Source organism: Pogona vitticeps, chromosome 1 (assembly GCF_051106095.1).
Source record: "Pogona vitticeps strain Pit_001003342236 chromosome 1, PviZW2.1, whole genome shotgun sequence".
Taxonomy (NCBI): domain Eukaryota; kingdom Metazoa; phylum Chordata; class Lepidosauria; order Squamata; family Agamidae; genus Pogona; species Pogona vitticeps.
The window spans coordinates 278,463,697-278,486,557 of NC_135783.1; the positions used below are offsets into that span (position 1 = coordinate 278,463,697).

At 40.0% G+C, this 22,861-nt stretch overlaps 1 protein-coding gene across 12 annotated transcripts in view; it reads right to left on the reverse strand.

Annotated features, from left to right (window-relative positions):
* The window catches only part of NAV2 (neuron navigator 2), a 676,025-nt gene that overhangs the window by 137,380 nt on the left and 515,784 nt on the right, over positions 1-22,861 (reverse strand). For 9 of the 12 annotated variants that reach the window (XM_072985896.2, XM_072985895.2, XM_020782868.3 and 6 more), the window contains 4 exons: positions 15,030-16,149; positions 12,154-12,272; positions 6,150-6,258; positions 3,433-3,822 (listed from right to left, as the gene is read on the reverse strand). In XM_072985896.2, the coding sequence (XP_072841997.2) occupies positions 3,433-3,822; positions 6,150-6,258; positions 12,154-12,272; positions 15,030-16,149 (1,738 nt within the window). Of the gene's footprint in view, positions 1-3,432; positions 3,823-6,149; positions 6,259-12,153; positions 12,273-15,029; positions 16,150-17,294; positions 17,801-22,861 lie in introns of those variants that run through there. The other 3 variants (XM_078383145.1, XM_078383140.1, XM_072985897.2) reach the window with 2 other exon arrangements.

The window sequence follows — 22,861 nt, forward strand, 5'->3', positions numbered from 1 at the left end:
GAGACTAGAGAGACCTTTGGACTGATCTAACAAGTCAAACTGAATACTGAGTAGAGCTCTTTCTCTGTGACTGTTAATGTTTAACTCACAAATATTTAACCCCTTTAAAAAGGCACAATGACTGCTGAAAGTTACACTTTCTGTTGAGCACTTTCTTCACCAATCCAGTGTCTTCCAGACATATGGAACTATAACTCTCAGAATTCCTCGGATAGTTGGAGAAGAGTATATTGAAATACTGAATACCATTTATGAAACCCAAAACTCAAGCTATGGAATATGTAATGTATGCTATTGTGACCATATATAAGGCCTCCTTTCTAGAGCAGCGCTGGGAGCCAGAATTCTAGATGGATAAGCATCGGCCGGGAAAGCAAAGGCCAACTGTGTTCCCATCCTTGCCAGAATGTCTGTTTCATATGTGTCTAGTACAGGGTACAGCACTTTGTTTACACTAAATACATGTCAAGGCATAATAGCTGAAGATCAGTTGTCATAATGGAAGAATTACTATGCTGGATTTGCTATTTATAATTGAGGTCTCTAAATGGACTTACAAAATAGTATGCAGTTTGAAGGTCAGAGAAACAGAGGCTGAGACCTCTATTCCTTTTTAACTTTATATTCCAGGTTTAAAGAGGCTGCTGTGTCACTTTGCAGAGTAATGACATTTTAAAAGGAAATCATGGCCCACTAGGTGGCGCTACAAACAAACAAAATGCAAGACTTCTCTGATACGCAGGAGCAATGAGTTAGAAACACAGATTTCTTAGCATAGCAAGCGCAAATATAAAACTATCCTGGCATATATTTTTTTAAAAAGGTATAAATAATGTTCTGTAAGTCATCTGTTGGTATTCAGGCACAGCACTATGTCTTGAACGGATCATACGATAAGAGATCAGATTACGTACAGCCTCAGTTCATCCTTTACAACAATTCCCTTACTATACTGGACTGATTCATCATATCCAAGTGTGTTTAATATGCATGTGGCAATATCGCTAGCAAAAGTCATGTGAGCAGAACTGGATGCATGTGAGAGAATATTCTTGACAGAGTACACAATGTCTCCAAAAATCACATTATGCACCAGTTTATACTTGTTCAGACAAACTATTTAACTGAGAAACCAAGGTCTTCTATATGTTTTCCAGTTTCCAGTATATTCCCATACATGTTTCCTGAGGCTGGAAAAAGACTAGAATATATGACACATTGTGACACAAATATATCATGGAGTGCATAGACTGTAGGCAAGAAAACACATACACAGAACGTTTTCAGTTTCTCCAGATGTGAAAGATTCCCTATGGAATGAACCTATAGCTGAAAAACAAAACATCTGTAGAATAAAGAACTCTTGTAGATGAATCCAGGACCAGTCTTCTTCTCCTCATGCCTGAGTAGGGAGAAATATAACCTCTTTCCACATCACAGCTCATCATGGCAGGGTCCCCAGAGCCTCTGTATAAGGAGGGGTAGGTGGGAAAGTCCATTTCTGCATTGGCTTCAGACTGAACCCACCTCATTAGCTAATGTTTAGCTGCAAAATTACATCACTTTTGCAAATAAACATATTTTCTTTACTTAAACTATTCTTTTGATCAAAATATTAACAACCATTAAAAAGTTGGGGGGGGGAATATACACTCCAAGTGCTTTTTGGACTAAAGGTCATTCGCCCTGTCAATATTAGCACAGAAAACATTGCAAAACAAAGTCTCACACTACTTTATTTGTGGAAACACAGGGCAGGCAAGAAATGTGTCTCCTGGAGCACTTGGCATTAAAAGGTTCTTTTCATAACAATTTCCTAACCCTTTGACAAGACAGACCTGTTGACGTCATGCTTTTCAGACTGCCAGCATTACAACTGGCAGATCAAATTCAGAGATGTTTTTCAGGGCCAAAGTAGATGAGCCACTGGGGTTCGAAGATAATGCCACCTATGGAGGTAGGTGACATGATTAAATAACAAAAGAAGGGGCATTTAGCCCTTCACCTTACACTTGTTATTTTCCTCTAATAAGAAAAAAATTCCATGTATATGGGATAGGCACGCTACTCTCTGCCCCTACCACATTTCAGATAAGAATCCACCAACATGTGAACAAGCAACTATACTCCACAGAATCGCACTTACTTTTACCCCTTTCACAGTGGGTTGTTGTATGATCGGTTCTGTTTGTCTGTTCTTGGGCAATCCAAGAGCTCCTCATGTAAGCGTAAACCTAATTTATTGGAACAAGGCAGCATCCAGCTCGACAAAGCAGAAATCATGAGCAACACTCAGCACTAGCCACTGAGTCTAACTAATTAGCTACACACAGTGTCACACAAGCAACATTCTCCTCACACAAGAGACTTTTCCTGCCCTATCCTCCCACCTGCAATATGTTCCACCTCGCCCCAAAACTGCTCCAAAGGCTGCAACAGGAGACGGCAGAAGTCACAGACTATCACGGGCTCCATTAAGCTGACTGAAATAGCTTGATTCCACCCATGAGAAGGGATACTAAGGCTGAACATTTTAACATAATTTTTCTGCCTTTTTATTGCACGAGAAATCTGACTAACTGCTTAACTCTTACAAAAATCTTCATAAGGTTTGTTTCAAACTTTTAGAATAAACTCCTAGCAGCTGATGGTCTGAAAAATCTTTATGGGCAACTAGTATGGAAGAGCTTGTCTGATGATGCAGTAAGGCACTGACATCATGCAACTACAGCTATATACAATGCGTGTGTGTGCATGCACGTCTATGTATACACACATATGGAGAGAAGGATGAAATGGGCAACATGCTCATTATTATAAAGTCTTGACTATCAACAGGAAAATATGTTCCTTTTAGAATCTGAAAGGGGGCCAGTCCAACCTGCTGTTTGACAGTAGTACTATAAGCCAAGATGTGCAGCAACAGTTACAGGCAAGTATCTGTGGTGGTCTATCTCTTTTAGAAACTATCACTGGACAAGAGATAAGAAAGCTGAAAACAAAACCACTGAACCAACCAGTTTACAGACCCATGCTGGGAAAACCTGCAGTGCTCTTAGTATATGTTTCTTTATGAAACCATCTGTATGCAGGGCTAATGCCAGGGAGCGAAGTCAGTGGACATGGAGAACAGTTAAAGTTTAGCCAAACGTTCACCAGACATAGCTGGTTCAAAACAGAAATCCATGTTTTAGTTTTGTCATACAATCTTCATGTGACTGCCTGTACCTTCTTCTGTTCCTTCTTTTTTTAATCCAAGAACCTAGAAACAGTGCCATTACATCCATTACCGGGTAGCAGAAGAGACTGCCATTCATGATTCATGTATCCTTAACATACTTAAATATGTTTAATGTATGATCTTGACTAACAGTTCTCAGATGAGTATAAATGTATGGGAGGGAGAGAATGAGTCATCTTGAATGTACTCACCCACTTGTAATGTCATCAGTCCTTATATTTTTCCCAAGAACATCGCCATCACTCATATATCCTGTAGCATCCACATTGATGCCTTCAAGATCTATTTCATCTCCTCCTTTGTCTGAGATATCCATATGACAAACATTACTGCCCCGAGAGGCCAGCTGTCTTCTCAAGGGTGCTGAGTACATGTAACGCCCTGATTCTGCATTGATGAACCGGCTGGCATTGGCTCTTGGAGGGTATCCATTGCCTACTGATGGAGCATCACCTGCTTGAAGACGGGGACTAGACTGCCCAAGTCTCCACGATAAAGGTGTCGGCCTTCCCGTCAAACTAAGAATACTGCGTCCACTTATTTCAGTGGTGACATTGGTATCAAATGTGGTTTCCAAGGTGCTTGAAATGATAAAAGATGGAAAATATGATATATAGTAATAATGAATTAGATTTCAAGAGAAAGTTGGAAAGCTTTTATCTAGATACTAAATGCTTGGAGTGAGCTGCAATAACAACAATAAAAAATAGAAATGGGAAAATTGTGGAAAGCTAAGTTGGCTGAAAAACAAGATAGATACATGTTTTCTATGCAATTAGTTTCAAAGGAAAATTACAACATTGCTGTTGTCACCATGGATTGGGCAACACAGCAGAAGTGGGATAGGGTGCATCCTTTGATGGGTTGTGGGTGGATACAATAGCCCCTTGTTACCAGAGGTCCTCCATCTCTTGTCTCTAGTTACTAATTATGTCTCTTGTGTGTCTCCAGACAGGATAATTTTCCACCCCATCTGGTAATATCAAGGATTGGACATTTTGTATGGAAGGCATAGCCTCTAATAAAGAGTTACATGTACACCCCCCACCTTGGAAGCTGAATTTATTTCCTAGTCACATAACATATACTATAGATTCACTAAACAGGCTTATGACAATTGTCGTATTTGTTCTATAGGAGTCTGTGAAGATGTAATGACTCCTTGGTAGCTGTCCTTTTTCACATTGAGCCACAGTTGGAAAAGGTAAACTGAGAGATTAAATGGGAGAGTAATGACTTCAATTTGCCAACCTAAACTTCAAGTACTGAATTTGTCTGGAATTTGATGTAAACATTTTTTCTGCCTTTTTAAAACAAGGTGGAATTGCTCCTCCTGTCAATAACTGCTTCCAACTAGAGATGGGGGTATTCGCATACTAATATGAAATACATTGCTCCCGATGGTTAGCCACTCTGCGACCTGGTAGAGAGGCTCATCATTCCGCCTTCTGCCAGGAGTGGCTTATCCATTGGGAGCAACGGAGAGATAGGAAGGCTCCACGGTGCCAGCATCAGCGGCGAAATCATGAATGGACAGTCCAGCCCCAGGGGGCAGGGCCTTTGTTATCTGTACCCGTAGGGCGGGGATGTTCATATTCGTATACAAATAGCCCCATCTCTATTTCCAAGTATGGTAGAGCACATCTTTGGAACGCTGTCACCTGAAAAATGCATTCATTTAATCTACTCACTAGTCTAAAGTCTTTTTTGTTCAGCCATACCTTCATGTTATTTTATTGCACATTTTTATTTATTTTGTAACTGTTTTTCTTCATTTTTATGATGTGGATGTGTTTTTAAGAAATATTCCTGTCTGTTGCCTGGGCTCACCCAGAAAACATCGTTCAGAGAATTAAAATAAATAAAACTTGGTAGTTGAGCTAGCTGTATAATGCAGATTAAGAAAGAAATTTGGTAAAAACCACAAAGTTACTCATTACTTTGATAGAGTGAGTAATCATAGTTTTAATGATATGGATGATTATGATACTAATGCTTGATGTAATGACTAATATTACTCAGTACTTTAATATGCTGTTGGTGATGGGGGTTATGCCATTTTTGGATATTTTTGCTAGTTTAATAATGGCTTTTAAAATTTAATTTAAAATGAATATATTATTAATGTATAATACAATACATTGATTTTTAAAAGAAAAAGGGTAAAGACAACAAATTATTTTTACTCAGGTTAGCATGTTACCTTTCAAAATAAGGTTTCTAGGCTCTGCTTTAAAGTGGTTGCAAATTATATTTCCTAAAAATTTCTTAGCTGAATACCTGAATTAGTAATCTCACTAAGTATTAGAATGTAACTGGGTTTTTTTTTTTTGAAATCTTTAAAAATAAATATGAGAGCACCTTAAAATCTCCTTTTCTTTCCAAAAGCATACATTATTTTATTTCTAATAAAATAATAAGGCTTTCCCTGCCCAAAGACCAGGTAGGAATTCAAGTTATGCACCTTATCACACAGTTCAAATATAGTTCAACTACTTCTATAAACACAATAGTGCAGACCTGGTTAAAATGCATTAACTTCTCTCCTGAGCAAAGCTTGGTTAACATTTCAAGGGGAACCTTTGCACATCTCTATTCAAACATCACCTATTATTTAACAAGCATTTCTATGAGACTAAGGTTCTGTATACAGCCCGCTCCCCGCTCCCATTCCTTCTATGACCAAAAACTCCCTCTTCTTCCATCTCAGTAATATCCTAAAAAGGTATAGAATCTAGCCTTCAGAAAAAAGAATAAGGCACAATAGACGCTTCTTCCAGTTAATGTCTGCCATTATGGCTCTTAATCATTTCTGAGGGGCAAAAGCAGTCGGAGTGAAAAATAGGAAAGGCAAGCAGGCATACAGGGTTCCTCCTTCTGAAGAAAACAAGCCACTCATACAAGTCACCTGTGAGAGACCTGGGTTCCCCGCAAGCTAGACATGGTCTCTTCTAAGTTTTGTCGAAGATCAGCTATATTCTTGACAGTTCGCAATCGGCGGGTTTCTGGATCTTCTCCTACGGAGGAAGGTAGAAAAAAATAAACTTTAGGGGGAGAAAAGCAACTTTTAGGCAAAAAACGAACAGAAGTAGCTCTTTCTTCATGACTCTAAATTAAACATGTTTTACTCCTTTTATTTTATTCACTTTCCAGAACCCAACATCATGTGGGTTTCAGTTTTTTAATAGCTATTGTTCTAGAAGAGGAAGCCCCGTTAGTTTATGCTAGGGCATCATGTCAAAAACGAAAGAACTAGAAAGACAAAAGCGTTGTGGCACCTTAAGGACTGTTATATTTTAACGACGTGGTCTGCCAGTGGTCTTGACTAGAGCAACATAATGACACATTATTCACTGGACAAAATGTGCACTGCCAGCAAATGAGATCAAGTACTTTAACACAATAAGAGCTTACTGTTACACTGACAAGTAGTGGGGAAAGGACAGTTAAAATGTACAGTGGTGCCTCGCAAGACGATTGCCTCGCGGGACAATTAATCCGCAAGATAATGGTTTTTTGCGATCGCTGTTGTTTCGCAAGACAGTTTTTCCTATGGACGATTTTCGCAAGACAGCGATTTTTGTGGAACAAATTAACATAGTCTTGCAAGGCACCATTGTATGTATTTGAAAGAAACTGGAGATTTGTGGAGGCAGTATTGACCACAATATGTACATACAGAAACACAATCCCAGGAGATAACCTACTGCTCATTTATCAAAATAATGTCTGTTAGAACAGTTCATAATGAAAAGATGGAGTGATCAAAAAGTAGCCTTTAACATTACAACTGACTATAAAACCAAGAAATATCACCAGAAGTCTTAGCTAGAATAAGAACGCTGCATTTTCTGACAGGGCAGATTCTAGCCGTGAGCTAAAAATCAGAAATGTGATATTAGCCAGCTTCAATTGCATCTGCAATCTGAAAGCAACTCCAAAAATATGGGAGAACAACAAATAAAGAATGGATCAAATATGATAATTTCAGATAAAAGTGCCAGTGTGGAAAAAAACAGTCATTTAAAATTAATTTCTAGTTTTCCTTAATGCAAAGATTGTGATGATCTCCTTTATCTCCTTAAAAGGGCCCGTGTGTTCTAATTAGTCTCTTTTCCCATGAAATTTATTTATTTATTTATTTATTTATTTATTTATTTATTTATTTATTTATTTATTTATTTATTTATTTATTTATTTATTTACTTACTTACTTACTTACTTACTTACTTACTTACTTACTTACTTACTTACTTACTTACTTACTTACTTACTTACAGTGGTGCCCCGCATAGCGAGGTTAATCCGTTCCGGATTAACCTTCGCTATGCGAAAACATCGCTGTACGGGGCAGGAAAAGCCTATTGGAACGCATTAAACTTAGTTTAATGCGTTCCCATAGGCGCCAAAACTTACCCCTCCAGCGATGTTTTCGCTGGTCCGGCGGCCATTTTGGACGCCCCAATCGTCGCAAAGCGAGTGCGGCGATTGGGGCAGCTCCGTATAGCGATCCCCAAAAAGGGATCGCTATACGTATTCTTCGTTATACGGTGCTCTTGTTAAGCGAGGCACCACCGTACTTACTTACACACAATGAAATATACAGTACTTTAGAATACGAGGGCAGCTGCACAGGATCTGAGAATAACACATGTCCTGCTTACCACCAGTCCCAGACTCCCATAGACTGCTCCCACAATGTTGTTTTTAAATATGGAAGTGATTGAAAGATCATTTCTGATTTTGTAAAATGCTATTTGGGACCCTCTCTTCACCCAGGAAAAGTTATAATTTATGGCAATACTAACAGGGTTGTTGCAATATTTGAGATGTTCTAGGAGTAATTCATCTCCTTACAAAAGGCGCATGTGTTCTAATTAGTCTCTTTTTCAAATGACTCTTTTTTCCAATGAGGAAGCGGAGGAAGTGTTTCATTTGCTCCCTTCTTAAGCCTGTTCATTATATTGGCAATTTGAACAGGCAGGCTCACTTTCGGTTCATTTCTAGTGATTGTCCACTAGAAATCATCACAATCTTTGCATTAAGGAAAGCTAGAAATTAATTTTAAATGACTGTTTTTGGAAACAAACCAAAACAGAGTGATTCTACCTACACTAAAAAAAAAGGAGAAGCCACTGACAGGAGCCAGAAAGGCATAGGTAAGAACACTCTGGGGACAAGCTAGTTCACTCCAACAAAAATGTCATCCAATCTCTGTCTGCAAGAGAAAATCAGCCCTTCCTGCAAAACTCCAAACAGCACTACAAACAGCAGGCTAACTGCTCATGGAGTCACCTCGTACATAGATGCTTTGCTGTCCCATCAAACTGGATCAATCTCAGATTTAAGACTAAGAAAACACTACTTCCAGAGGATAAGGAAGTTTTCAACTGATTATATTGTAAGGCATTCTAATTCTTATTTCATTCTATTCTAAATTCTTAAATAGCAAATACATTACATTTAAACTAACACTCATACTGTTGTAGATTTAGACCTCTCTAAGGATCAAGTTAATTCCTTTAGCACAGCGATGGCAAACCTATGGCACACATGCCATAGCTGGCACACAGAGTCCTCCTCTCTGTGGGCACGTGAGTCATAAGTTGCTGGATCGCTACTCCTGGCAGCCAAACCTGAGGAGGCGGCTGCAGCCACAGTGCTAGTGCCCCAACAGGCAGTGGGCCAGGATCTGGAGCAGTTGATGCGGGCAGCAGTGGGCTGGCCGATCTATAGGTAATGGTGGGGTTGGGTACGACTGGAGGTGGATCCAGAGTGGGGTCTGGAGACACCTCCATTCTCGGGATTCCCCCTACTGCCACCACTTCTGTTTCCACCGCCTGCTGCGTTGTTTGTTTGTTTCATTTTGGGCACTTGGGCTCAAAAAGTTTTGCCATCACTGCTTTAGCAGAACAGAAGATGCTGAAGCACTCAAAACTGATGGCCCAACAACAGACAACCAAGAGTACTGTAACTGCAGGAGGTGTCATTCAGCAATGGCAGATAAATAATATCTAAATTGTAGCATCAGGCAATTCACAAGCAGGTAAAGACCTTTCTCTACAAGCAAGCTTTCCCTGAATGACTGGCTGCTTGAATGGGGTTTCTAAAATGAATTGTTGTACCTTACTGCTTTGAATGTGTTTTGGTGTTATTTATGTTTTTTGTTTGGTATTTGTTCAATTTTTAGTATTTGTATACTCACAGTTGTTAGCTTTTATATTATATTTTAATTATGTAAGTTGCCTTGGGTCTTTTTAAGGGGAAAGGCGGGGGAGAATAGCTTAAATAAATAAATATGTCATATCATATTTCAGCACTTATAAAAACTTCTTTTGAACTCCAAACATGTGTTCAGAAAACTAAAAGGCCAACTCAATCAAAAGTCATGAAATAAATCACAGATTAAAAGTTTTTTACAAAGTCATTTTCATGTTATCATTTCCCTGAGTAAAGGTTATTAACATGTAACTCAAGTCAGCCTGGTGAATTTTGCAGCATTCTGCAGTAAGGCGACATATGCCACTAAGTATGAGTATCAATGGATAAGCCATGAGAAATTGTTGATTTGTCGCATATTCGTCTGTCCATTCTGGAGACCCCAACGAATACAAAATGATTGCCTGTTGTTTTTTATTTGCTACTTCGGAACAGAGGCTTGCCCTCTCTGCCTATGCCTCTGTGGATCATCTGTTCCTTGGGGGCATAGGCAGAGAGGAAGGCTAGGCTGCAGGAAGGGAAGCTGCTGCTTTTGCGGCAAAGATGGTGGTAGTAGCAAAGGCAGCAATACAAGGTCGGTAGGTGATGGGACAGTGGGAAGGGGGCAAGCTCTGGGGGCTGGGGGCTCAGCTTTTTTTTTTAACACAGCCACCAGTTGTCTTAAAAAAAAACAAGTACGGACAAACCAATTTGTGGTTTGTTGGTAAAACATTTATAAGTTAGTGGTTCTTCGTTTGTCAACCTAGACGAATGATGAACAAGACGAATCACCATTTTGGCAGTTCGTCCCCATCTCTACAATAGATATATCACGACAACTAAAATGAAGCTGCGTGTTCAGCAACAGTACAATACTGAACCCCAGTTACATACACCAGAAGAGGACTGTTGCCTTCCCTGGCAGCTCCTGAGTTTCCTGGAAACATCAGACTGGTCACTATGGGGAACATAAAGCTGGAACAGGAGGGCTTTCTTTTATGTATGCTGCTATTCTCTTGTGATCTGAAGGCCTTAGGAATAGACCTCAACAGATGGGAAGCCCTGACATCTGACCGTTCAGCCTGGAGGCAGGCAGTGCATCACGGCCTCTCCCAATTTGAAGAGACCCTTGCCCAGCAGGCCGAGGCAAAGAGGAAGTCACATAAGCAGCAAAACCAGGGAGCCGGACAGGGGACAGACTGGGTTTGTCTTCAGTGTGGAAGGGACTGTCACTCTCGAATTGGCCTTCTCAGCCACACTAGGCGCTGTTCCAAGCCCTCCATACAGAGCACGCTACCATAGTCTTTCGAGACTGAAGGGTGCCTAACTAACTATATTCTCTTGTGGCAGGGCCACAGTTTGGATCAATTTTTTATGAATTTGTTATTCCTATTTTGTTTTGAATGGGCAGCAATGATTTTAAATTTTCTTATTTTACTAGAATCAGTTATAGTACTTTTGAGCTACAATTTCTCATTATTTAATTCATTACTGCTCATTTTGGAGGGAATTTAAATGTTTTTTTTAATTCTCCAGTTTAATGAATTAAAAAAAACACAATGAATCAAACTGTTAGAATTTTCTTAATGGTTCAACATTACCAAGATTAAATCTTTAACAACAATCAAATATGCATAAACACCAGGGATGTCAGCAAGAATCCCAAGTCCAAGTCTTTTGTACCAAGTCCTGAGTCCCAAGTCCCTATCACAAGCAAGCTTTTTCTCCAGAAAACAAGGGAGGGGTGGGTGAGTTCTGAGTCACAAGTCGAGTCTGAGTCATTGAAAAAAATGAGTCAAGTCATCATGCAACAGAAGTCTGACTTGACAATGAGTCCTGTGACTGGAGTCCCTATCCCTGATAAACACAGTCCTATATAGCATATATGTCTTACACTGTGTACAGAGATCTACTGGATCAATAAGTTTAGAACTGGGTAGGATAAGCACCAGTAACCAAGCAGTCAAATTTTACATAAAGGTTTCCCGACTGAGCAAAATGGGGCGGAATTAAAACCTGGAAATCTGAACAACTGAAAATCAAAGAAGCAAAATTATTTGAAAACAAAAATGAGATTCAGTGGGAGAGCAAGTTGTAACTTCTGTACAGGTGGGGTCTTGACTTGAGAACTAATCCATATTGGAAGGCGGTTCTCAAGTCAAAAACTCTGTAAGTCAAGTCTCCATTGACCTACAGTGCATTGAAAACCGATTAATCCCGTAACAGGCCGTTTTTGTTCCATTTTGGTTTTTTTCTGGTCTGTAAGTCAATTCTCAGGCTGCAAGTCAAACCTAAATTTTGCGGCCAGAGAAGTCTGTAACTCAAAAAGTCTGTAAGTCAAGCCATCTGTAAGTCAAGGGTCCACTGTAATAGTTTTAAGCTAAAAATGTTGCTGGACCTTTAAATTAATTCTGAATTAAGAGGCAAGGTGGGGATTTGACAAAGTGACTTATATGAATTACCAATTAAACTTTTGTACAAAATTGAATAAAAGATTCTTTAGGCCTCTGCCTGTGATATTCAAGGACCTGCATCAAACATGAAGACACAGAAGAACTCCAATCTTGAGTCATCAGAAAGAAGCATCAAGGACAAACAAGCATATTAACCTTCCTTCTGTCACAGAGGGAGGAAAGGGTAATTACTGAATCTCACTGAGCCTCATCTTTTATTCCTCAGTCAACACAAGTCAACACATTCAGTGCAACCCTTACCAGAAAGATCTTCTAAAATAGGCTGTCCAGTTTTCGTGTAAGGAGCAGGATCCATGCTTGTGCTTACCCCTCCAGGGCTAGGCTCAGCCGTTACATTTCCTTCATTGTCTGTCTGGGATCTTAAGTGCAAAACAGAATGGCAGAGAAAGGAAGATTTAGTCATTCATAAGCTGAAAGGAATTCCGGCACCAATACGACAGCACTTGCCATCTAGTGATGTGTCCTCTCCCCAGGATACACTAGCAGACTGACTTTACATAATTCATTAGTCCCATGTTGAGCTATGTCCTAGAAATGGAAACAAGCACTGAACTGTAAAAAATAGGAAATATTTGCTGTTGTATATAGGTTTTGCAAGCCCTCAACTGGACTTTCAAATACCTCCAATTTTAAATTAAGTCACCTGTTTGTTCAACAGCTGATGTTGGTGCTCAAGGCCCAATCATCACAGATGACAATGGAGTTCACTTTGTGAAATGAACTACAGACTTATGCCAGCTGCCATTTGTCATCTTCCTATTTTATACTTATCTACAGTGGTGCCTTGCTAGACAGTTACCCTGCATGACAGTTTTTCGCTAGACATTGACTTTTTGCGATTGCTATAGCGATTCGCAAAACAGTGATTCCTATGGGGGAATTTCGCTGGACAATGTTTGGTCCCTGCTTCGCAAACCAATTTTCACTAGACAACAATTTTGACAGCTCCCTCTGCGCTTGCAAAATGGGTATTTTCGGGACCTAAGCTTCACAAGACAGCTATTTAAACAGCTGATTGGCGGTTCGCAAAGCAGCTTTCCTATGGCAGACCTTCGCTAGACAATGACGATTCTTCCCCATTGGAATGCATTAAACAGGTTTCAATGCATTCCAATGGGGAAATGCTTTTTGCTAGACAATGATTTCGCTAAACAGCGATTTCAGTGGAACGGATTATTATCGTCTAGCGAGGCACCAGTGGATTTCATTTATATCCCATCTTTCCTCCACTAGAGACAAACATCATCATTTAGAGCTGCAGAGCTGGACAAGACCCCTGTTGAGGAGGCACAGTGGGAAACTGAACTACCAACCTCTCGCTCTGCAGCCAGACACTTAAACTACTGACATAACCAGAGTGATTTAGCCACACACAACAAGGTGCAGTGCGTGGGCCCAAGACCATGCAATAACCTGCCAAAGTGAAGAAAAAATTAGGAACAGAGGAGAGTGGCCGACACGGAGTCAGACATTATGATGGCTGTAAGGCGTATGTTGTCCTATAAATATAAAATGTTAATGTTTTCAATAATTTGTACTATGTTTTATTGCATTTCTTTTGTCTTTGCTATTGGTATTACTGTTAAGTTTGTTTTCTCTGGGACAAAGGGAGGGTATTCATCTAAAAACAAAAACAAAAAGAAACAACAACAATCATTTAGAGGAGTCTTCTCAAGCCAGTTGCATACCAGATGTGTGGGAATCCCCTGCAATCTCACAGTCAGCTGTCTGGAAAAGGCTGGTTTAAGGTGACTTTTGAAAGCAGCAATTAAGTAATTAGTCTTGCCACCTCCCGATTATACTTATGCAGTTTCAAAAGCATTTAACCAAGAGAAGTAAAAATCTACTTTTTGGTCGATATTAGACATGGGCTATTTGTATATTCGAATCGCAGCACCACAGGTGGCATGGAAGCCCATTCCCTCCCCTAGACCCGACCGGTGCACTCACTGGTTGCCGCACAGCGCTGGGGTCCTTTGTTGTCATACCAATTCAGGAAAGAGCCTGGCTGGCACTTCACCACCTTCTCGTGCAGCCGACCACTCTGTTGAGGAGGCAGGACAGCGAGTCTCCCCACTCAGCTGATGAGTGGTTGGCTGTGCAGGGAGGCAGGAAAGTACCAGCTGGGTTCCCTCCCAGATCAGCGGTACAAAAACAGTGAAGGACCCCAGGGCTGCGCAGTGACCAATGACTGGACTAACTGGTTCTGGGAGGAAGGAATGGGCCTCTGTGGCATCTGTGGTGCCACAATATGTATTTGTACCCCAGGGATACAAAAAACAAAGAACCCATGTCTAATCAGTATCATGCATTTTCATGTGTCTTAATGTGTTTTTAACACTTTAAATTAATTATTTTAATGCTACTATGTGCTTAACTGTTTTTTAATGTAACAATTTACAGTAGGATCCTGTGTCTGTAGGGGAAAGGTTTTAAGCCCTCCTGGAGATGCCTGAAACAAACTCGTAAGTTAAGGGCTGCTGCTGAGCCCTTTGCTTCTGAGGTCAGTGGGTGAAGCGTGAGGAAGTTGTTTAGTTGTTCAGGTATTGCCATTTGCCTTCACTGCCTCTCCTCTGGCCTAGCTGAGATAGCTGGACAGAAAGCAAGGCGCAAGGCACCGAGGAGTGCTTGAGCCACTGGCAATCTGTCCAATTGGAGGAAATAATGTCTTGAATTCATAGACATAGTAAAGCATGACTAAACCCCGCCCCCAACAAAACTGAAATAAAGCATAAAAGTATTTTCCCATTGTAGTCTAGGCTAGGGCAATGGTTAGTTCACGAATAATTATTTAATAATTTGTGAACTGCCCTGGGATTGCCGCACCACAATCTTACAAATTCACTTTAAAAATAATTAGTTATATCTACAAACAGTCCATTGACTTTTCAGGTAGTTTGCCATCTGTGGGGGGCAGGGAACAGAATAATCCATGTCCTATTTGAACAGCAAGCTTTTGCTTCTTAGGTTCTACTGTAGATTCTACACTCAACACAACTGTTATAGTCTTAATTTCCACCACCACCCCGCCATAGTCCTCCTAGAAAGAAAGGCTAACACAGAAAAAAAATCACTAAAAGGGTCGGACATGATCCTCTGGGAAGAGGTATTCTTACCTGTACATAAAAGGAGCTACTGTGGCAGTATTTGGGTGGCTGTATTGCTGTTGTGGATGAGGTAGCTGAACACTCACAGTATTGCTTCCTGTGGTCTGTGTGGTACTGCTTGTTGGCCCACTGACAGCCTGCGTGCTGCTGCTAGTACTCAGGGCAGACACCCCTCCTATTCCTCTCCCTTCAGAGGAGGCCAAACTTGATGTGGAACTCGAATTTCTGCTGTCTAACTGGGGCTTCTGATGAGAGAGGCCTGAGGCAGGCTTCCCACTGCGGCTTCTCTCGCCGTCCTTTGCAGAACAATTTGGGGCACTTGAGGATTTCCCTGTGGTGTTTTTCATCCCTGGTTTTGGTATCCCACTGTGTGAAGGGGCAGGTGCCTCCTTCTTGGCACTGTTTAGCTTTCCTCCTTTGGGAATAAAGCTTGCAATCTTGGAGGATTTTTTTGGCATCTCTGTGATAGCTGGTGGGGTTTGCTCTTCTTTCAGCTCCTCCTTCAGGTCTGTTTTCTCTGTTACTGATATCCTCTTGGCAATGTCTTTGTTTTTTTCCTTTTCTTTATCCTTCTGCTTTTCTTTTTCCTTCTCGTTGCCCTTTGGGGAACTCTTCTTGTTGGTCAGTGCCCGGCTAAACGTTCTTTGTGCAATTCCCTTGAGTGCAATTTTGGGACTATTAGATATTGATCCTGGGTTGTTCACATTCCGATTTGCAACATCTGTCTCTTCGCTTTCCTCCAAACTGGTTAGGGCCTCCAGTCTTTCACAACTTGTGTCCCTGGACCCTGGACATTCAAGGGATGACCCTCCAGCTTTGGAGCCACCTTTTGTATTAAAGAGTTTCAGTTTCTCAAGCATGGATTTCTGACCATTGGGAGTTGTTTTAACCATCTCTGGAGGCGGTTTTGGAGGCTCTGGAACTTGCTGTTTTACTGCTAATATGGAAGACGTGGCAGTGTGCTTAGCACTAAGAGACTTGCTGCGCCAGGGTTTAACTGCAGAATTGGGCTGGGGGATGGCAGAAGAGTTATTGCAACTGGCAGCATTGGTGCCACTGCTGCTTTGGGCTGGAGGTGGTGCATTTTCATTCATTCCTGTGGGCTGGGAGGGTAAATCGTCTGCTGGTTCTAGAAGAGAGGGGAGGCAAAAAGGACAAGAGTGTGAAGCTTTTGTCTTTGGAACAGCTTCAGATAAGCCCAGTTTGCTTTCACTGTCAAAGAGGTGGCACTCTATGGCAACTAAGAACTATTTAGGCATTATTTGCACGTAAAATTTCACCTTTTAAATGAATTTTTGTTGCCCAATATCGCTCTTACACGACTTTCCTTTTTAAAAGATTTACAGCATTTGAAGCAAGACAAAAATTATTTTTATTCTGTTCAAAAAGCAGCAGCCTGTCTCAATTGCCAGAGATGAGGACTGCTCAGGCTTTTGCGTTGTTTTCTTATTTTAAGCCTGCAGGCAAGGACCGTCTGTTTCTAGGAACACTCTACTCTACAGTTAGGTGTTCCCCAGTAATATAGAATTCTTCTCCAAACTGTCTAACAACAACTGTAAACAAAGGCACAGGAACAGAGTGTGTTAAATTGTTCCACTCAGGCAATACTGAAATATAACAACAACAATGACGACGACGACGACTACTACTACTACTACTACTACTAATAATAATAATAATACTAATAATACTAATACTAATACTAATACTAATACTAATACTAACACTAACACTAACAACAACAACAACAACAACAACAACAACAACAACAACAACAACAACAACAACAATAATAATAATAATAATAATAATAATAATAATAATAATAATAATAATAATAATAATAATAATAATAATAATAATAATAATAATAATAATAATAATAACTTCTGACCAAACAGTCTGCTTTAATCTTAGTAAAATTAGTTGTACAGTACTTAGTTTTCTTCTTGGCAAAGTCCCAAATGGAATATAAACCAAAACACAGGAGAAAATACAAAAGAACTTCATCAGCAGATCTTTCAGGCAACAGCAAACTCATTTACCAAGCCCTATTCAAAACTGAACCAAACCAAACCCACAAAACTAAAACTCAACATGTCCTTTATTCAGACAGCAATCGTACATAACACATCTATTTCATAATTCAAACCAGTTGTAATAAGAAGCGCGAGCTGAAAATACTTCCTTAGCAAGTCCAAATCTCTTGATTTATCTTTCTTACCGAAGGCATTTCCTAAAGACAGAGTGTTAGAAGCACACTTGCTTACTCACCTCTTGAGAACCACTTTCTCTTCTAAACTTACTCCTTGCAAACTTTCTCTTCTGGAGACATTACATCCCAATTACTGCAAATATATCTTCTGTTATGCTGCTCATGTTTCCAATTAACTTTTGTCATCTCTGACAGTTAGCCTCCCCAGCAGCTTGCTGGGGATTAACGGCTTTTACCTGCCGTTCTGGATCCTCTGGCCATGAATGGCATATACAATGGCTCAAAGGTTTCCCCACACTTTTTTTTTGAACTTAAAAATAAACAGCAACTGACAGCGAACGTTTACAGCAGTTTGGAACAGTGAATACAAGTCTCTGAATCTCCGGCTAATGCAGCTGCAGAGCCGTTTGACTTTTCTTTTCCCTGCTCACTAAAGATCCAGCTCTGTTAACTTCACTCGTGTGATCCAGACCAGACCCCCAGCACACCCATCTCCCTTTTCCTCGCAGATATTTGGACTAGCGGCAGATTTCTCCAGTAACAAGCCTTATGGTCATTTCACACTGTTATGTCCTAAATCAAACAGCAGATGGGTCTGTATGCTTTTTTTTTTTTTTAAATAGAAAGGAGGCATTGGTAGGATGGGAAAATTTCCAGTGTGTTGGATTATTAACCAGAAACAAGTAAACTGGTTAATCTCTGCTCCAGTCCCACCCTTCACCTTCTTGGGAAGCGTTATGCCAGAAGTTGGCTCAGGCTTGAGAGGCTCCCTGGTTTGGCCCAGATTCATAACGTCCTTGAATAAGTCTTACACATAATATAAAAAACTACAAGGACTTTTCAAGAATTCACCAGAAGACTGTACACAAGTTACATTTATGCCTGAGCTATTCCATAATTTCCATGAGAGGCATTTGGACAGTAGATTCCCAGGGCACTATTTGGGTGCCCTTTGCATGCACAATAATGGTACACCAAGATAACATGTGTAAAAACCTAGACGAAGCTTAATTTAGAAACTTCAGTTACAGCAGGAAGATTGCTGATTAAGCCACAGAGAGTTCTTTAGCTTTTAAGGGTTTATTTGGGAAATTCAGGAAAGGATGTGTTCCATTCATTCCATAAGGATCATTTACCTGTGCCATGCAGACGTGTGAATAGCAAACTACTTTAACTGTCTGTACTCAGGAAAAATCACAGTTAGGTGGGGTTATTTGCATTTAGGACCCTCACAGGTTTGAAAAAAAACTAGTAACAATTGTGGATTTGTTTCTAAAGTTGCTGTAAAGTTTAATTGGTGTATGCAGCAGGAAGGCTTTTAAATATAGTTTAAATGTTTAGTTTCCATATTCTTGAAAGAAATTGTTTATTAGCTTAACCTTCTCAGCTAGACAATTCCTAAGGCCTTATTCAGACAACCATTTCTCACAAATAAGTCACAGCAAGTTTTGGGCTCCTATGCTCATTCTCAGCTCTTCTCCTTTGTATGTAAATCATTTCTACAAAAGAAACAGAAGAGTTCACTCTTCTCCTTTATTAAGAGGAGGAGTGAACTCTTCATTGTAGAAAAGGTGATAGTTTTATACAGTAGTACATAAGAGCTCAGGGAGCTATGCTAAGGTCTAACCAAAGTTGGTTAACAAAAAAAAAAGAAAACATCAAATCATGGTTTGAAGCTGATTTGTTCAGAACAAACTATGACTGCCTGAGTTCAAACAGAGGACAGAATTTGGGTTTGTTGAAGCGGAGGGTGCAGTGAAGGAGTGAAGCACTAGGATCATGTGATATCAAGTGTTTTAGGTGATGATCACCTGAAAGAGCTTTGTCCCAATTCATTCTGCTTTGCCTCTTTTCTAGTTTCACTTCTCCTTCTCCACTCTTTGCTACTCTGTGGTCTTGTTCTCTGTCTCTCATTTTGCCCATATTTCACTTGAAGAGCTAATAGCTGGGAAGTTTTGCAAAAGTGTGATTCCCCCCCCCCCCAGTGTACTCTTTGCCTTCTCTAACTATATGAAACCTTTGTTCAATTCTTCCATTAAGTCCCACTCCTCTGACATCTGTTGCCCTCACGACAGATTTTTCTGTTCTAAAATCAGGTCACTTTGCACACACTTGCAAAAGTTTAGTTTGGCACTACAAGTCACACCATGTCAGACTTTTCTGCCTGAAGAAATAACATATCTCCCACTTTATCAGTACTGATAGTTTACAAAAGTAGTTTCTTAAACATTTTGATATAACAGGAATCACTCATTCTCTAGCTGGAGTTCCTTTTCCACTGAAAAACCAGGCAGCTTTAGGAATGCTTTTCCTTTACGGTCCACTGTCTGGTAGTCCAGTCCAGTTCATTGAACAACTGAACTTGTTGTTCTCAATGGCTGCTGACTGCTGGACTCAGCCCCTGCCTCTGCCTTTTCAGCACCATTTCACTTTGTTTTATTGAACTCTCAGTGGCTAACTTTGTAGGCAGTTACTTAGGGCTGCTTGCTAGTAAGGTTGACCCTATTTTCCAAAGCATGATCATATAAGTGCAAACCCTCTTGTATGAAGTGTATCAGCTGCACGCCTCTTTTTAAAATGTTTTTCTTGGCAATGTTTTCAAACCCCAGATGTAAAGCTTAATAATCACAACTATCTGTCACAAGTCACCACATATCGACTCTAGCATTAGAAATGAATCATGCCATAATCCTTACTCCTGTTATGTGATTACTTCCTGATCATGTCTCTTCCCCATCATATCGCCTAAGAGGGATTTAAGACGCTTACAGCCCACTCCTGTTATAGATAGGCAACATTAACAGCAGATTAAACTCATACTCAGTTCCTAGTTGGGAGCTGCTGGAAGAAAATACATACATGATAACTCTACCATGTGCCTGCCTTTACATCTGAAATCAGTTCTTCCTTGCCAACACTTCCTTCAATTAACATTCATTTATCCTAGTAAATTATGTTTTCTATGGCGGCACAACATCTTAAAATGATTCCATTCCCAAAGATGCTTCACTTGAAATAGCACAGACTTTCTTCCACTGAACACTCAAATGGTTTTGTGATGAGTTAATTCTCATCTGTCTTCTTTCCTGAGGCAGTTTTCTTTTTGCAAAGACCTTTGCTGAGTTTAATCCACAACAAGTGAAATATGTCCAAATTCAAAATACAGTTGGGCTAAATAATCACTTTCTTTTCTCCCCTCAAAAGCAAGTGCTGGCCCTGCAGTTTATTTAATTCCCAGTATTTCTGTTGCAAAGACGTTGGTGGTCCTGCTTTAATGCCAATACACACTGCAGTACATTTAGGATGGATTTCATTAGCTCCTGTAGTGACCTCATTGCAAACGCAAGTCTAACCGCTTGCAGTTGAGATTATGTCTATGGTTTAAATTTTTCTGTGAAATGTTTGAGGGCTTGCACTATAATAAATGCTGGAGAAACTATATGCAATTTCCCATCATTTGTCAAATTAAATCTAAACACAAGCTGCTCTCTTATGGTTACTACCATCTGTACAGCATTGCTAGAAGTAACCAAAATAGAACTAAGACAAGGTTCTAGGTCGAGACGTTGTGAAAAGCCAAAAAGGAGTATATAAACATTACACATATTCACTAGGCATATACATATAAAATAATGGCATGAATTTATAGACATAGGAAAGCATAATTAAATGTCCCCCGCCAAAAAAAAACAACCCTGAAATAAAGCAGAGATTTTTTTTCATTGTAGCCTAGGTTAGGACAACAGTTATCTACTGGATGGCAGATCATGAATACCTTCAAACAGATCAATTCAGCCATTCTTTAAGGGGTCTTATTTCCTGATTTGTATATAACCACTTGGTTAGTCCTTATTGTGGGCACAGAGGTAATCTGCAAGAATTCTGTTCAGACTCATCAGGTTGCATTAAGCAAGACTCCAAAACCTAGGATCAGCACCAAGCAAGTTTTAGTCAAAATAATACAGAGAATTATGTATTTAGGAAAAGTATATAGACACCAGGTCTTCTTTGGGGACCCTGCCAGAGGCCAAGCTGGCTGGGAGATTCTGGGAGTTTGCAGCCCCCAAAATGATCTTTTCCAAAGCTTGCCAATTAACATTTCCAAATGGTGCACCAGACCATAGAGAGAACAAAACAAGAAAAACTATTGTGGCCAGTGCTCTGCACTTCTTAAGGGATGGCAGAAGAGGAGGTGAAAAGTCATATATAAGATGAGATGGTGTTGTTTTGAGAAGAAACTGGCTTCCCGGGAGTGAGAGAGAGCCAACCCTATAGGGAGAGATAACTCCACAAAAGTTTCAGCACAGCCATTTTGTTCTCGTTGTTGTGATACATGATTAAGATGCTTGGACTTCTTGTTGTCTTTGTGTAAATGCTGCATAAACTCTTATTCTTTGCAAGACTCTTCACCACCTGCAGATAAGGCAGGGGCACTTCTTTCACCCTACTATGTCAAGGTGTGAGCTGCTTCTAAAACTGGACAAGATCTGCCTTTCCCCTTCTCCTCTTACTGTTCTTCAAGATTTCTCTCATTTGTAGTAACAAATAGTGACAGGTCTGGGGTGACAATGCTCTTCAAAGGCTTTTGGAAGGCTGCTCTCATGAAGGGGCCCTCATCTAGGAGTATATATTTTAGTAGACATATCTCCTCTTCAGTCCCTGACTGGACACTTTGATGAAAATCCAGAGAAAGAGCTACTGGCACACAAATGAAATATTGGACATGATAAAATTACTGTCTCAATCAGTCAGTCATGGGCATCAACTGAATCCTATTTTGTCATTGACAAAAATAATTAGAAACAAAGGCATAAAATTAATCAGCAAAAAGTGTAACAAAAATGTTTGCAGAGGGCTTTACTGAACACAGTGGGCTAAATCGAAAGGTTAGTCTCAACTGATAGGATAGACCCACTGAAATTAATGGGACTGACACACAGAATGGACTTATTTATTACAGGCTCATTGGGACTCATGACTGAACACAGACCTCAATGTGTTGTTGTTTTTAGTTGTATTTTAGATAGGCCTGTTTTCATACCTATATGGATGCACCAGTGAATAGGCACCAGACCTACAATGTAAACTAAGAGAACATAGTAATGTCCCACATGGATTGCTTGCTAACTGCATAAAATGATAATGTCCAAATACAGCTACTGATTGTGTTTTTTTCCCCCCATGACCTGTACTTTTAAAGACCTAAGTACGCTATCATCTACAATCTGTGCTATTCTCTGTATTGTCAACTAGCATGAAAGGTTTGGATATGTACATAAAAACCCATCGCCTCTTTTGGGGAAGGCTGTAACTGTAACCAATGCTATTGAAAATTCATCTCTCCATTCCTTAAGTAAGTTCAGCACTGAATGACTATGTCTGCAAAATTTCAAAGACAAACATTTAGTGCTTCTTGGATATCATGTTAACTTTCTTGTAGGCAACAGCTAAGACAGATGCTGAGACAGAAACGCACTTGCTAGATGATGTAGGCACTATTGAGATCTATCCATTTGTCCAATTAAGTAAAAAAGGATACAGTTCTCTTCTATGGTTACATGTCTGGGCACAGTTCAATCAGCAATAAAAAACTGTACAAAAGACAATCTACTTGCATTTTAGTACC